General features: G+C 43.2%; 1 protein-coding gene across 1 annotated transcript in view; it reads left to right on the top strand.

Annotated features, from left to right (window-relative positions):
• The window catches only part of LOC102989694 (non-homologous end-joining factor 1), a gene marked incomplete at its 3' end in the record, with an annotated part of 12,361 nt that extends 5,951 nt beyond the window's left edge, over positions 1–6,410 (top strand). The window contains exons 4-5 of the mRNA XM_028487258.1: positions 5,637–5,775; positions 6,352–6,410. Coding sequence (XP_028343059.1) covers positions 5,637–5,775; positions 6,352–6,410 — 198 coding nt within the window. The remainder of the gene's footprint in view (positions 1–5,636; positions 5,776–6,351) is intronic.
• Between the last annotated feature and the right edge of the window lie 6,152 nt (positions 6,411–12,562).

Here is a 12,562-nt window from a genome sequence, read left to right as displayed (position 1 = left end):
GCGGTACGGGGGCCTCTCACTGTTGTGGCCTCTCCCATTGTGGTGCACAGGCTCCGGACGCGCAGGCTCAGCGGCCATGGCTCACGGGCCCAGCTGCTCCGCGGCATGTGGGATCTTCCCGGACCGGGGCATGAACCCGTGTCCCCTGCATCGGCAGGCGGACTCTCAACCACTGTGCCACCAGGGAAGCCCCTGATCTAGTATTTTTGACCCAAGCTACTCTTGAGTGTTTGAAGAACTACTGCTCATTAACCTCTGAATTTTTAAGGCCCATAAACAGTGCTTAGCAAATAATAATCACTCAATTTTGTTGATTTTAATTGAAATTCTTGTGAAAATTTCCACCATGCTTTAGGTAGAATTTATCTATCTTGTTCAAAACCCCTGTTACTTTTTCTAAGTAACACCAGGAGGCACTGTTCCCTCAATAATGCTTGTTATGGCACCAAACCATTTGGGCAGCCTTGGGGAAGCCCTAGCAATAGCTACTCTCATTTTATATCACACAGCCCTGGAAATTCAGAAGAGTGAGATTGGGGAGGCAGTTCTTGTTGGAAGCTGAGGGGTTTTAATGGTTTTTTCTTTCAAAAGAATACAGTAAAGAACACTTGTATAACGATATTATAATTGAAAGTAATGGGTGAAGAAAACCTAGCTATTCTAGGCAAATTCCTCTAATTGGGGAGCTGCAATTTAAAAAGAGGCAACAGGGGCTTCCCTGGTGGCGTAGTGGTTAAGAATCCACCTGCCAATGCGGTGGACATGGATTCGAGCTCTGGTCCGGGAAGATCCCACATGCCGTGGAACAACTAAGCCCGTGTGCCACAAATACTGAGCCCGTGCCCTAGGGCCCATGAGCCACAACTGCTGAGCCCATGTGCCACAACTAGTGAAGCCCGCACGCCTAGAGCCCATGCTCCACAGCAAGAGAAGCCACCTCAATGAGAAGCCCGTGGACTGCAATGAAGAGTAGCCCCCGCTCTCCATGGCTAGAGAAAGCCCGCACACAGCAATGAAGACCCAATGCAGCCAAAAAAATAAATAAATAAAAATAATTATAAATAAATAAAAAGAGGCAACAGTGTTTAGAGTGGAATGAATCTTGGTTGGCCATGGGGAGAACAATTTATTAATAATTATGCTTCAAGGTATATTATTAAAAGAAGAAGAATGCCATCCCAGGGAAATCCCTGTACCTGAGGAAGCTTTATAGGGAAAAAGTTAGAGCCAGTGGACACTGGTGAGGATGTAGGCGGATACTATTTCAGGCTTGTGTGTGTGTCTGTGAGGTCACACAGTCATAATTTTTGTTTGTTACTCATTCTTGTCATAGTTTTTATTTAATTCTTTTTGAATGAGTAACTCATGCAAAAGGCAAATACTTCAAATAGCATTTAAGGGTATGTAGGGAAGAAATAGGTCTTCTTTCTACTCCCTTTCCAGTCCTTCATTTTCCTTCTCTGAAGCAACTACGGCTGTCAGCTTCTTGTGAATTCTCAAGGAAAGCCACATATATATGTGTGTCTATGTATGTATATATATATATACATATATATCAGTATATATATATGTATATATGAGTATACTCATATAGTCAAATACATATCTAGATATATGTATTTTCACAAACGGCAGCATTCTCTTCACAGTGTTCAGTACCTTGCTTTTTTCACTTAGTTTTAGCACGTAGAAATCATTCACAGCAATACATTTAGAAGACCTGCCTTAATATTTTTTAATGGCAACATAGCATTTTGATGAATGAGTTTATCAAAGTGTATTTAATTGCTCTGCTGCTAGTAGACACTTAAATTGTTTCCATTCTTTTGTTTTTATATGTAGTGAATATCCTGTATTTACTTTTTCTATGTGTAAACGTGTGAGTAAATTCCTAGAAGTGGAATAGCTGAATCAAGGAGTATTTGCATCTTTGATCCCGCTAACGTAATATTGTCTTGTCTTCCAGAGAGACTGTGTAGCTTAACTCCTCCAAGTCATATCAGAGAGTAGGAGAGTACCTGTTTCCCCACACTCCGTACCACATTCACATTAATCACGTAATACTTTTTATGTCTCTGCAGGATATTATGGAATATACAAAGCTTTCTAACACTGAGCCCATTTCCACTTCTGGCCAACTTCTCTTCATCACCCCCTCCTCCTTCCCACTGTCTATTCTTCCTAGTAGCTAATGTAATTCTTTTTTGTTGTTGTTATTCTTATCTTTTTTTTCTAACGTAATTCTTCATATTCCATATTTTGAGATTCACATTTGTCACTCTTTGGCCAGATTATGATTCCCAGGAGTCACACCTGAAGGTTTTTTTGGTGGTAGAAGGAGCACCCGCAGACCTGAGTTTGTAACTCAGCTCCATCGCTTTGACTACTTGTATTACTTTGGATAAGTTACTGAATTTTTATGAGACTCAGTTTCTTCATCTGTAAAATGGTGATACCAATCCTGACCTTACCACAGAGATGTGAGGATTAAATAAGAGAACATATGTAATATTACTTAACCTTAGCATTATAGTGGGCCTGTGAGAGCAAATAGTCCAACTCCATAATTTGTTTTTTTAAAAAAAAGACAAGGGGCTTCCCTGGGGGCTCAGTGGTTAAAAATCTGCCTGCCAGTGCAGGGGACATGCGATCGAGCCCTGGTCTGGGAAGATCCCACAGGCCACAGAGCAACTAAGCCCGTGCGCCACAACTACTGAGCCTGCGCTCTAGGATCCCACAGGCCACAGAGCAACTAAGCCCGTGCGCCACAACTACTGAGCCTGCGCCCTAGAGCCCGCGAGCCACAACTACTGAAGCCCGCGCGCCTAGAGCCCGTGCTCCGCAACAAGAGAAGCCATCGCAATGAGAAGCCCGCGCACCGCAACAAAGAGTAGCCCCTGCTCGCCACAACTAGAAAAAGCACGCCTGCAGCAACGAAGACCCAAGGCAGCCGAAAATAAATAAATAAATTTATTTTAAAAATAAATAAATAAAATAAAAATAAAAAAGACAAGGACCATGAGAGCACTTGGGGTTCCATTTTCACATCTAGGTGCTATGAGAGCCAGGGCTAGAATCTTGGTCTCCTAATTCCCAGTCTATTATTCTTTTCATTATATCCAAACATGATACGTTTCATCTTGGGATTGATAACTGCCCTCCTGCTCTTTTGCCTATGACTTATGAACATTTCTATGGGAAATCTGAAGATGCTGGGGAAAATTATAAATAGCTTTTCCTCTAGAGAAGATTGGCGACTCCTGTTCTATATCCACCACACTTCCTGACTTCCTTAACTGTTGTGATCTCTTTGAGGGCAGAAGCCTCACAGGGTCAGAGCGTGTATTCAGCACCCAGTAGGTATTTGTTGAATTGATTTATTGAACTGCATCTTTTCATATGTTGCTGTCTGTAAATGAAGGGGAGGGAGTGTCCCAGCCTCCTAAAGCACTTCAAGATTTTTCTTTGTAGTGTCAGTGGATTTGCTTTGAAATCTGTTGCTTCAGCCACAATGTTTTATTCTAATTAATTGATCTAAGTTAGGGTTCAAGTAACTTTGAAATGAGTTATACCCCAATGAGTCAGAGTGGTGTAACCCAATCCTATGAAATTATTTGAGAAGTTGAAATATGTAAGGATAAAAAGCTTTTAAAAAATGCTCTATAGACATTGGAGTCCTATCAATAATTTCAATAATTACCACATTTAATTAGATATGGCATTGATTAAAAATGTTTCTCATCATGTTTCATGCTGTTATATTTACCACTACTCAAAGGAATTGCTGTGAAAGTAGCCCCCAGAGAAAGGTTGGTTATTAACTCTAGGAATTTCTGTTATTTGAGTGCTGCCAGCAAATGGATGGTGATGCTGCTTGGTTAGCAGTGGCAATTATTTTCAATTCAGCTCACCAAACATTGGCTTGCTTTCATACAAGTATTCACCTATTTTTCCTCCTTATCTCCCTTGAGAAGGACCAAACTTAAAACAATTCCTAGGAAAGAGAGTTGAGTCTAGAGCAGATACATTTTCCAAAAGCAGAGCTTCTGTCACATTCTGAACAGTACTTCCTGGAGGTTTAAGTTTATACTAAGGACTGAGCTGGGAGACAGTTCTAGGTTGGGATGTGCTATGTGACAGAAAGAAGTGACGGGTGTCTATAGCTGCACCTGATTGCCGGCCTTCCACTCTGCACTGTTACCCTGCGTTTCTTGGGTCCTGGTGCTGGTGCAAAAGCTGCTGCCGCTAAACCCTAACCTCCCACAACCCTAACACACACCCAGTGTCTTCTCCTCTACTCTGTCTTTAGAGAAAAAGAATCATTTCCTGTTAGTTTGAGCCACAATACACCTGAAGTCTTTAGTAATAAGTTTTACTAGAACATTAATGGAAATGAAAACATACAAGTCTGAAGAGTCCAGACTTCTGATCCTGATCCACGTGAGTCTGGCTTGCACATCTCATGGGCCACTTTAGTACCTTTTCCTCACTTCAAGCCTCTGTGGGGTTTCTTGTCTAAAAGCTATCCTTTTTAGGTCTAGGGTACAGGTTGGCATACTATGGCCAACAGGCCAAACCTGGCTTGCTGCTTATTTTTGTAAAGTTATGCTGGAACCCAGCCACCCTCATTTATTACATGTTGTCTATGACTGCTTTCTTGCTACAACAGCAGAGTTGAATATTGTGATAGGGACTATATGGGCCACAGGGCTGAAAATGTTGACTCTCTGGCCCTTACAGAAAAAGTCTGCTGACCTCTGATCTAGGGCGTTTCTTCTCACTGCCTCCTTTAGTGCATCTCCTTGGGGGAAGGGAAAGGAACTTTCATAATACACCCCCAGCCACAAATTATCGATTTTAGCTAATTTTTTTGACGGCTAATCGACACCTTGTATAGGTGAATGGAATGGTTATTCTATATAGCTATGCATTATCATATGAGAGCATCACTCTAGCTGCACTGCAGTGTAGCCATGCTTACATCCTTCTTCCCTCTGGTTAAGAGCAAGCTGTGTGGAGGGGTGGTTTATTCCTTCCTAGGCTGGTGTCTTGGTGACTGGCTTGTTTCTGTTACAACAATGACCTTAGACTTTGCTGCATTTGTGGGAACACATGGAAACTCTGGCCTCATTCTGGGCTATCATCAGCCCTGAAATGGTTCATAATTGGTATCTGGGTCTGATTTGACTTTCACCGTTCTCTACTTTCTATTGATATTTGTCTTCTATTACACTCCAGCTAGCATACTCTGTTTTAGTTGCACCTACTTGGAGGTTTCTTGGATCTTCTGATTTCATCTCTCAGTTTTTGCTGAGAGTTGAGTCCACACTTACCTCTTATCACCTGTATCACATCCTTGTCTTTAAATTACAGCTCTAGGTTATCTATTCATACATGTTCTCCTTTATTCTTCCCATCCTTTTATCTGTGCCACAAAGAAAATCCTTGAACCTCTTTCATATACTTATTTAATTATTATATTTGTGTTTACATTCATGTAAATGGGTTGCTTGACTATGAAAATACAAGTTCCTGTGAAAACATTTGTTTTTCAGTATTTTTTCCTGGTACCTTATACACTGTTAGGGAGTACTTTATGTTTATCTGTTGGCTAATTGGTATCTCTTCCATGGAAGGTCTCCCAACATTTGATTCGTCCTCTGATGGGCATGAGTCTGGCACTGCAGTGCCAGGTGAGGGACCTAGCAACATTGCTTCGTATGAAAGATCTAGAGATCCAGGACTACCAGGAGAGTGGGGCTACGCTGAGCCGAGGTGAGAGGATATTCTTTGAGGAGTTGGGTCGGGAGTGGTACAGACAGTCGAAGAGCCTTAGCAAAGGGGGAGACTCATTTGCATTAGGGAGGTGCTTTCCCGAGGGTGGGTGCTGGGTGCTGACCAGGACTGGAGACTAGATGACACTTCTTTTGCTTCAAGTACCTGGCTGGGGCCCAAGTATCCAATAGAAGCTGTAACTGAGTCCAGACATGCCCTAGGCAATGGCAAGGAAAGACTCTGGAAAGGGCCAACAGCTATATAAAATTGCATGAGGGAAAAATGACTTGGGACTTTAGGAAGCTTCATAGCTCCAACTTCAGAATAAAAATTCAATTTCACCTGTCTTTGTGGTGGGAAAACCTTCTAGAGCACATGCTGCCACTGAACCTGTCATTTATTGCTAATCAGCCTTTCTTCCTGTTTGTCCTCTTCTCCCACTGGACTAGGTGTCTCTGGGTGTTGCATCTTTATCCTCTTTCCCAAGAAGTCCTGGGCTCTGTTCCCTTTCCATCTCACAGGTAGGAAACTCATTCTAAGCCTCATATTTCTTTTCTGCCTCCCTTCTTGTTACAGATCGGTTGAAGACAGAGCCATTTGAAGAGAATTCCTTCTTGGAACAATTTATGGTAGAGGTAGGGTATTTGTTATTTCCTTTCTCCTTGTACAGCTTTGCTTTACTTCCTCTTTCCAGGTGCCTGAGTGGTGACTTGCATTTTGGGTGTTAGGTTTGCTTGCGTCGTTGGAGAGCCCTTTCTGTGGAAAAGTTACCTATAGAACGTCTGATAAAGCTTAAGCTGTACCTGGGGAAGGTGGGGAGAAGTAGGGGGGGAAGATGTAAAAGGCAAAAGTGAGCTGATTAACATTTGTAAAACATCTCTGCTAAAGTACCTAGGGATTTTGTTTGGAATTCTCTTGGAAACCTGGGTTGACCAGTTGCTGAATTTTTGCTTGCTGAGATCTGATCCCAGGTCTGGATTGTGGAGCGGGGGGCTAGTCATTATTACTTGTCCGGGCCCCTTCGACATCCCACAGTAGAGGAAGGTGAAAAGCACAGGGCTACCATTTGGGGACTGTCTTGTGGGCACAGTAGGCTGTGGAAAATCACAGTGTTTATACAAGGGGACTGGCAAAGGAATGAATGGGGAGTAGATAATTGTGGCCTGTCAGAAGCTCCTGCCTAGGTTTCCCTTCTAAGGATTGAGCTTGGCCAAAAGAAACATCTATTAAATGCCGAGCAGGGGTAATATTAATAATAATGACCTTTGATAATACCAGTTAATATTGATCTTTTTCTCTAACTCTTCTGAGACTTGTTGGTTGTACAGTTAGTACCCTAGTATTATTGCACTATTTTCTAATTATACATGTTACCCAGGTTGGTACTTTATTGTGTAAGTAAATAATGCTGTTATAATATTGTGTTATGTATAGATTATTTATATTTCTGTCTTGTCTTCTAGGCTAATTTGTAAGCTTGTTTTGGACAGGGACTGTGGCTCCTACTTCTTTTGAACCTGAAATTAGTGCTTTTCACAGGGCTGAGCAAAAAGCAGATGATTTGGAACCTTCTGTTCTGCCTTTGTCCGTTGACTGAGTAGTAGCCTCATTGATGCTTGAGGTCTTAACAGTGAGAACAAAACATGTGAGTTGAGCGCTCAGTCCATCTGCTGAAGCAGTTGTAATTCTGGAGGAGAAGGAAAGCATGTGTTGCTAAGTCCTGAAGCAGAATAGGTTTCAGGTCTTCATGGGGAAAGAGAGATCATTAAACCTAAACTTGTGACAGAGAGGGATTTCTTAGGCCATTTTTCTCTCAGATAGCTTCCCCCATTTTTCCCTCAGATAGCTTTCTCTCAGATAGGTTTGGGTATTAAGGAGGTTATTGTAGGCTGGGATGGCATACTAGTTCCCTACCTCAGCTCCTTAGTCAAACAATGAGAGGCTTATTCTTAGCTCAGCAGGGAGGTCCCTTCCTGATCTAGTGCCTGCATACGTATCCAGCTTGGTTTCTCAACATTTTTCTCTGTGGATTTTATGCTTCAGCCATGCAGAATGGCTTTGAGTTACCAAAAATGCTGTTTTCTCTAGCCTTTGTGTCTTTGCACACATTGTTCCTTTATCTAGAATGCCCAGTGCCCTGGTCTTATCTACCTTGTAAACTTCTATTAATCTTTTAAATGTCAGCTTCAGCTTCTTTGGGAGACCTTTCCGGACTGTCCTTGTAAAGATAATCCTTCTTTCCTGCTACTATAGTGCCTTGGTTCATGCCTCTATTTTACTAGTTATAAGTTTGTCATGATGCTGTTTGTATGTCTGCAAGACTATGTCTTTTTCCACTGATCTATGGACTCTTTGAGGGCAGGGACCACGTTGAATGTGTTTCTATGTTCCCAGCACCAAACATAGTGCTTAGAATTAATGGGTTCTCAACGAGTTTGTGGGTCAATATGTTGATAAACCTACACTGGAGGGATTTTATGAAAATTGTGGCGGTGTGGGCTGTGGATATAGTGTTGGTTGTTAGACCCATATTTGGGATCTTCAGTTATTCTCCTGATTTATTTTGTGGCTTTGGATAAATCACTTCTCTCAGAGCCTCTATTTTCTCATTTGTAGAATTGAAGTCTCATTTCTTTCATGCTATTGGGGTGAAGGAACACTGCAGAACTGAATGAGAAAGCATACGGAATACAGGTGCTAGCCCAGGAAGGGGATTGGTGTTTGGAACCAACTACTTCAAGAACTCTGGTCTTCTAGGTTCTGGGTGGATCACATCCAAACTGCATAGACTTGTAGAATTTTATTATATCTGGAAAGGATCTGGACGATAGATAGTTGTAGCTTTCCATTTCATAGATTAATAAATTGGGCCTCAGAGAGGTTAAGTGACTCGCCTAAGGTCATATGGTCGTAGCTGTATGTTTAGGACCATCCACACTTCTTGGCTCATAGTCTAGGATTATCCCTATTTTGTTTTGCTACTTTTACTGGTCGTACACAAATTAGAGGAGAGTCAAGGGCTAGGATAATGTAGAGTTCTTGTGACCTCTGGGATCACTGCCCTGTCCTCGGAATGTCCTGCAGAACTGCTAGAACTGAAAGGTTTCCTACCGGGACTGCAGCATTTCTTATGGCCAGTGCATCTTTTCAGTTACTCTGCTTGCCTGGGGTCCTACAAACAGGACACAGAAGGGTCACGGGGTCACCCAAGACTGAGCTGAAAGGATGTGCCATCAAAATAAGCAACATAGGAAGATAAACAAACCAGGGACAGAGAGCTCGGGATGAAGGTGCAGGGGGGCCAGGGCTGATGTCAGAGGGCCATGCGGTCAGTGCCTGGGGTCTGTTTTTCCTACTTCTCGTTAGGACTATTGCTAGGCAAGAGGCCATCGAGATAGGGCACAGGAGGCAGTAGGATGGGAGGTTTCTAGGATATGAAGGCCAGGAAGAATATTTAAGGATCGAACAGGGGTTACTTCTCCATATTTAGTCCTTTTGTTTTTCCTCTCCCCTTAGGAGCCTGATTTTCATTTCCAGGGAGCCCAAGGGGGCCAATCGATGGTGGCCTAACTAGAGGGGGATTCCTGGCAGTGCCCATTCAAGTCAGGGCTGGCCCTATTCTCACAGAAGGCAACATCCCCACGTAGAGCATTTCCTAGGACTAGGGGCTAGGAATAGAAGACCAGTCAAGGAATTGGGGGCTATTACTACATGCCAGTATGAACAGTGTTAAAGAGGAAGTTTAGGATGAGTGGGCTGGCATGGCCCATGCTCAGCAGGGTCCACTGGAGGGAGTTCCTTCCCCTGGCCGCGTCCATGACTCCCTCTCTTCATCTGGTTGCCATCAGGCTGTACGGCTGCTGGCGAGCTCTTTATTTATTTATCCCAGTGTAATGGGGTGAGGAGGGAGCTGGCCTAAGGCTGGCATTCCGAGGCCATGCCACGAGCCACAGGCGGTTTGCATGGGTGTGTGAGTCACTGGGGCTGCATGCTGCTCAAACCAGACGCGGCTGGGCTCAGGGACAGCAGGCAGCCCAAAATAGAGCCCCGCCCTCTGCAGCTGGCAACCCCTGGCTGGGAATCAGCCCTGTACACCGAAACCTGGGCAGTTGCGTGAAGTTGGCTTCCTCGGGGAGGGAGGCCTTAGCAGAGATAGAGATTTTTGCAGTTATCTCCTTCTCTATCTCCAGAGGAGAATATTCAGCATAGCAGTCACTCCCGTTACTGCTTTCTGAATGCCTTGTAATACTTAAAGAATCTGTTCCGAGTAATATCTTAACCAATTTCTATTATATAGTTATAGTTCTACAACTATAGTTAACATTGATTTGACTCAGCATCCTAAATGTAGCCATGGCCTTTGTGTCCTGTCTAGTTTTAGTTAGTATTTTCATCCCCTGTCTGGTTGCAGCCTGATTCTAGAGCAGAGACTTCAAGCTATGAAGATATTCATTGCTGTTCTTATGAAGCTAGAGCTTATATCAAAGACACCTGGGGAAGATGCAGAGTTCTTTAACCTGAAAATTGCTATCCTGTTAAGTTCACAGACAGCTTCTACTTGGTTTCCTTGGCTGGCTCTCCATCCTTTCCCTACCCTCAAATGTTAGTGTTACCCAGGATTGGGTCCTCCATCCTCCCACCCTTCACTCTCTTTCTCTCTGGGTGATCTCATCCAGAACCCAGTTCCAGCTATCACTAGTACACCCCTGAGTACCAGTTTTATATCTCCACTATGTTTTAGGCCCATATTTCTTTCTGCATATTTGACATTCCCACCTGGATGTCCCAAATGCAATACCCTAAATGTGTCCAAAATTAATCATCTACTCCCCCCAAACCCAGTTCTCTTCTATATTCCTTATCTTGGGGAATTGTACCATTACCCATTCAGTTTTCTAAGCTAGAAACTTGGGAGTGATCCCTCTTCTCTTTGTCCTTACTTCCAGAGCCTAACTTATTAACCCTTTTTTGAATCTGCTCTTCTTCTCTATTCTGGCTTCCATTGCCTTAGATTAGCCATTCCCCACCCCGTTTCTGGTTTGACTATGCCACAGCATCCTAACTTGTCTACCAGTCAATACTTATTTTCCTCCAGTTGAACTTGCAGTTATGTCAGAGTGATCTCTTTAAAACAGGAACATGATGATGTCACTCTCTTGCTTAAAGTCCTTAAGTGGTTCCCAACAGCCTGCAGGGTAAAGTTCAAACTCCTTGCACGCCACACAAGATGGTTCATGATTTGGTCCTGCTGACCTCTTCAGCCTGACCTTCTGTCGCTCCCCAGTAGCACCCCACCCTTTCATCATGTTCAAGTATTGACAGCTTCCTGCCCGTACTTCTCGTGATCCATTTGCCTGGTATTTTCTTGTCCTCATGCCAAACTCCTGTTCAATATTCCCAACTCTGCACTGGTGTCATCCCTTTTGTGAGTCTTCCATGACAGTTTTTCCTTTTCTCAGTCTGCTCTCCTTCCTCCAGGGATAAGTACACTACCCTGCTAGCCCCACAGCCCCCTGTACTTATCACTGCTGTAGAATTTGACATCAGGGAGGATGTGGAAATGAAAAGAAGGGTAGGGAGACAGAGGACAATCGAGTTGGCTAATCCTTTCCCATTTAGGTTTTTCCTTTATAATGCTTGTCAGTTCCTTCTCCTCAATATACTTTCTTAACATGGCTTCCATAGAACAATACTCTCCTGTTTCTCCCCGTCTCATTCGTTGTTCCTTCTCGGAATCTTTTGCTGGTTCTTCTCCCTTACCTCCTAATGTTGGAGTGCCTTAGGACTCAGTCCGTGATGCTCTGATCTTTTTTCACTCCTTTAGTGATCTCATCTAGTCCCATGGCTTTAAATATCATCTTGTTGATGAATCCCAAGTTTAATCTTAATTCTAGACCTTGCCCCTAACTTCAGACTGCCTCCTCAACATTTTTACATGGAAGTCTAATGGCATCTCAAATTCAACATGTCCAGAACTGAACTCCTAATCCTAACCCCCAAATTTGCTTTTCTAAAAACCCCCTCCCATGTTGATGGAAACTTCATCCATTTACTTGCTAGGGCCAAAAACCTTGGAGTCATCCTTGACTTCTGTCCTTTCACATCCTACATCCAGTTTATCAGCCTCTTGGCTCTACGTTCAAAGTACACCTGTAATTTCACCTCTGCTGCTACCACTCTTGTCTGAGCCACCATCGTCTCTTACCCACATTTTTGCATTAATCTCTTTATTAGTATCCCTGTTGCTACTTCTTCTCCCTTCTGGGCCCATTACCAACAAAGTGATCTTATTAAAACACAAATCACATCGTGATACTCTCCCGCTCAAAGCTGGCTTCACATTTCATTTATAGAGTAAAACCCAAAGACCTTATGATGGCCTACGAAATCCTACATGATCTGGATCTTATTACCTTTCTGACCTCATCTCCTCCCTCTCTCCCCACTCCCACTCCACTGCAGCCACACTGGCCTCTTGCTGGTTTTCTAATACTCTAAGCATCACCTCCTTTAGGCCTTTACACTGCCTATTCCCTCTGCCTGGAATGCTCTTTCTTCAGATATTTGTATGGCCAAATCCCTCCCTTCTTTTCTGTCTGTATTAGTTATCTATTGCTGTATAACAGATTACTCCAAAACTTAGTGGCTTAAAACAATAAACATTTATTATCTCACATGGTTTTGAAGGTCGGGAATCTAGAAGTGGCTAGCTGGGTGATTCTGGCTCAGAGTTTCCCTTGAAACCGCAAGTCAAGATCTCGGCTGGAAAGGCAGTCATCATAAGGGG

Source organism: Physeter macrocephalus, unplaced genomic scaffold (genome assembly GCF_002837175.3).
Source record: "Physeter macrocephalus isolate SW-GA unplaced genomic scaffold, ASM283717v5 random_1097, whole genome shotgun sequence".
Lineage (NCBI taxonomy): Eukaryota > Metazoa > Chordata > Mammalia > Artiodactyla > Physeteridae > Physeter > Physeter macrocephalus.
The sequence above is the reverse complement of the archived record's forward strand: the minus strand, read 5'-3'. Positions and strand labels throughout refer to the sequence as shown.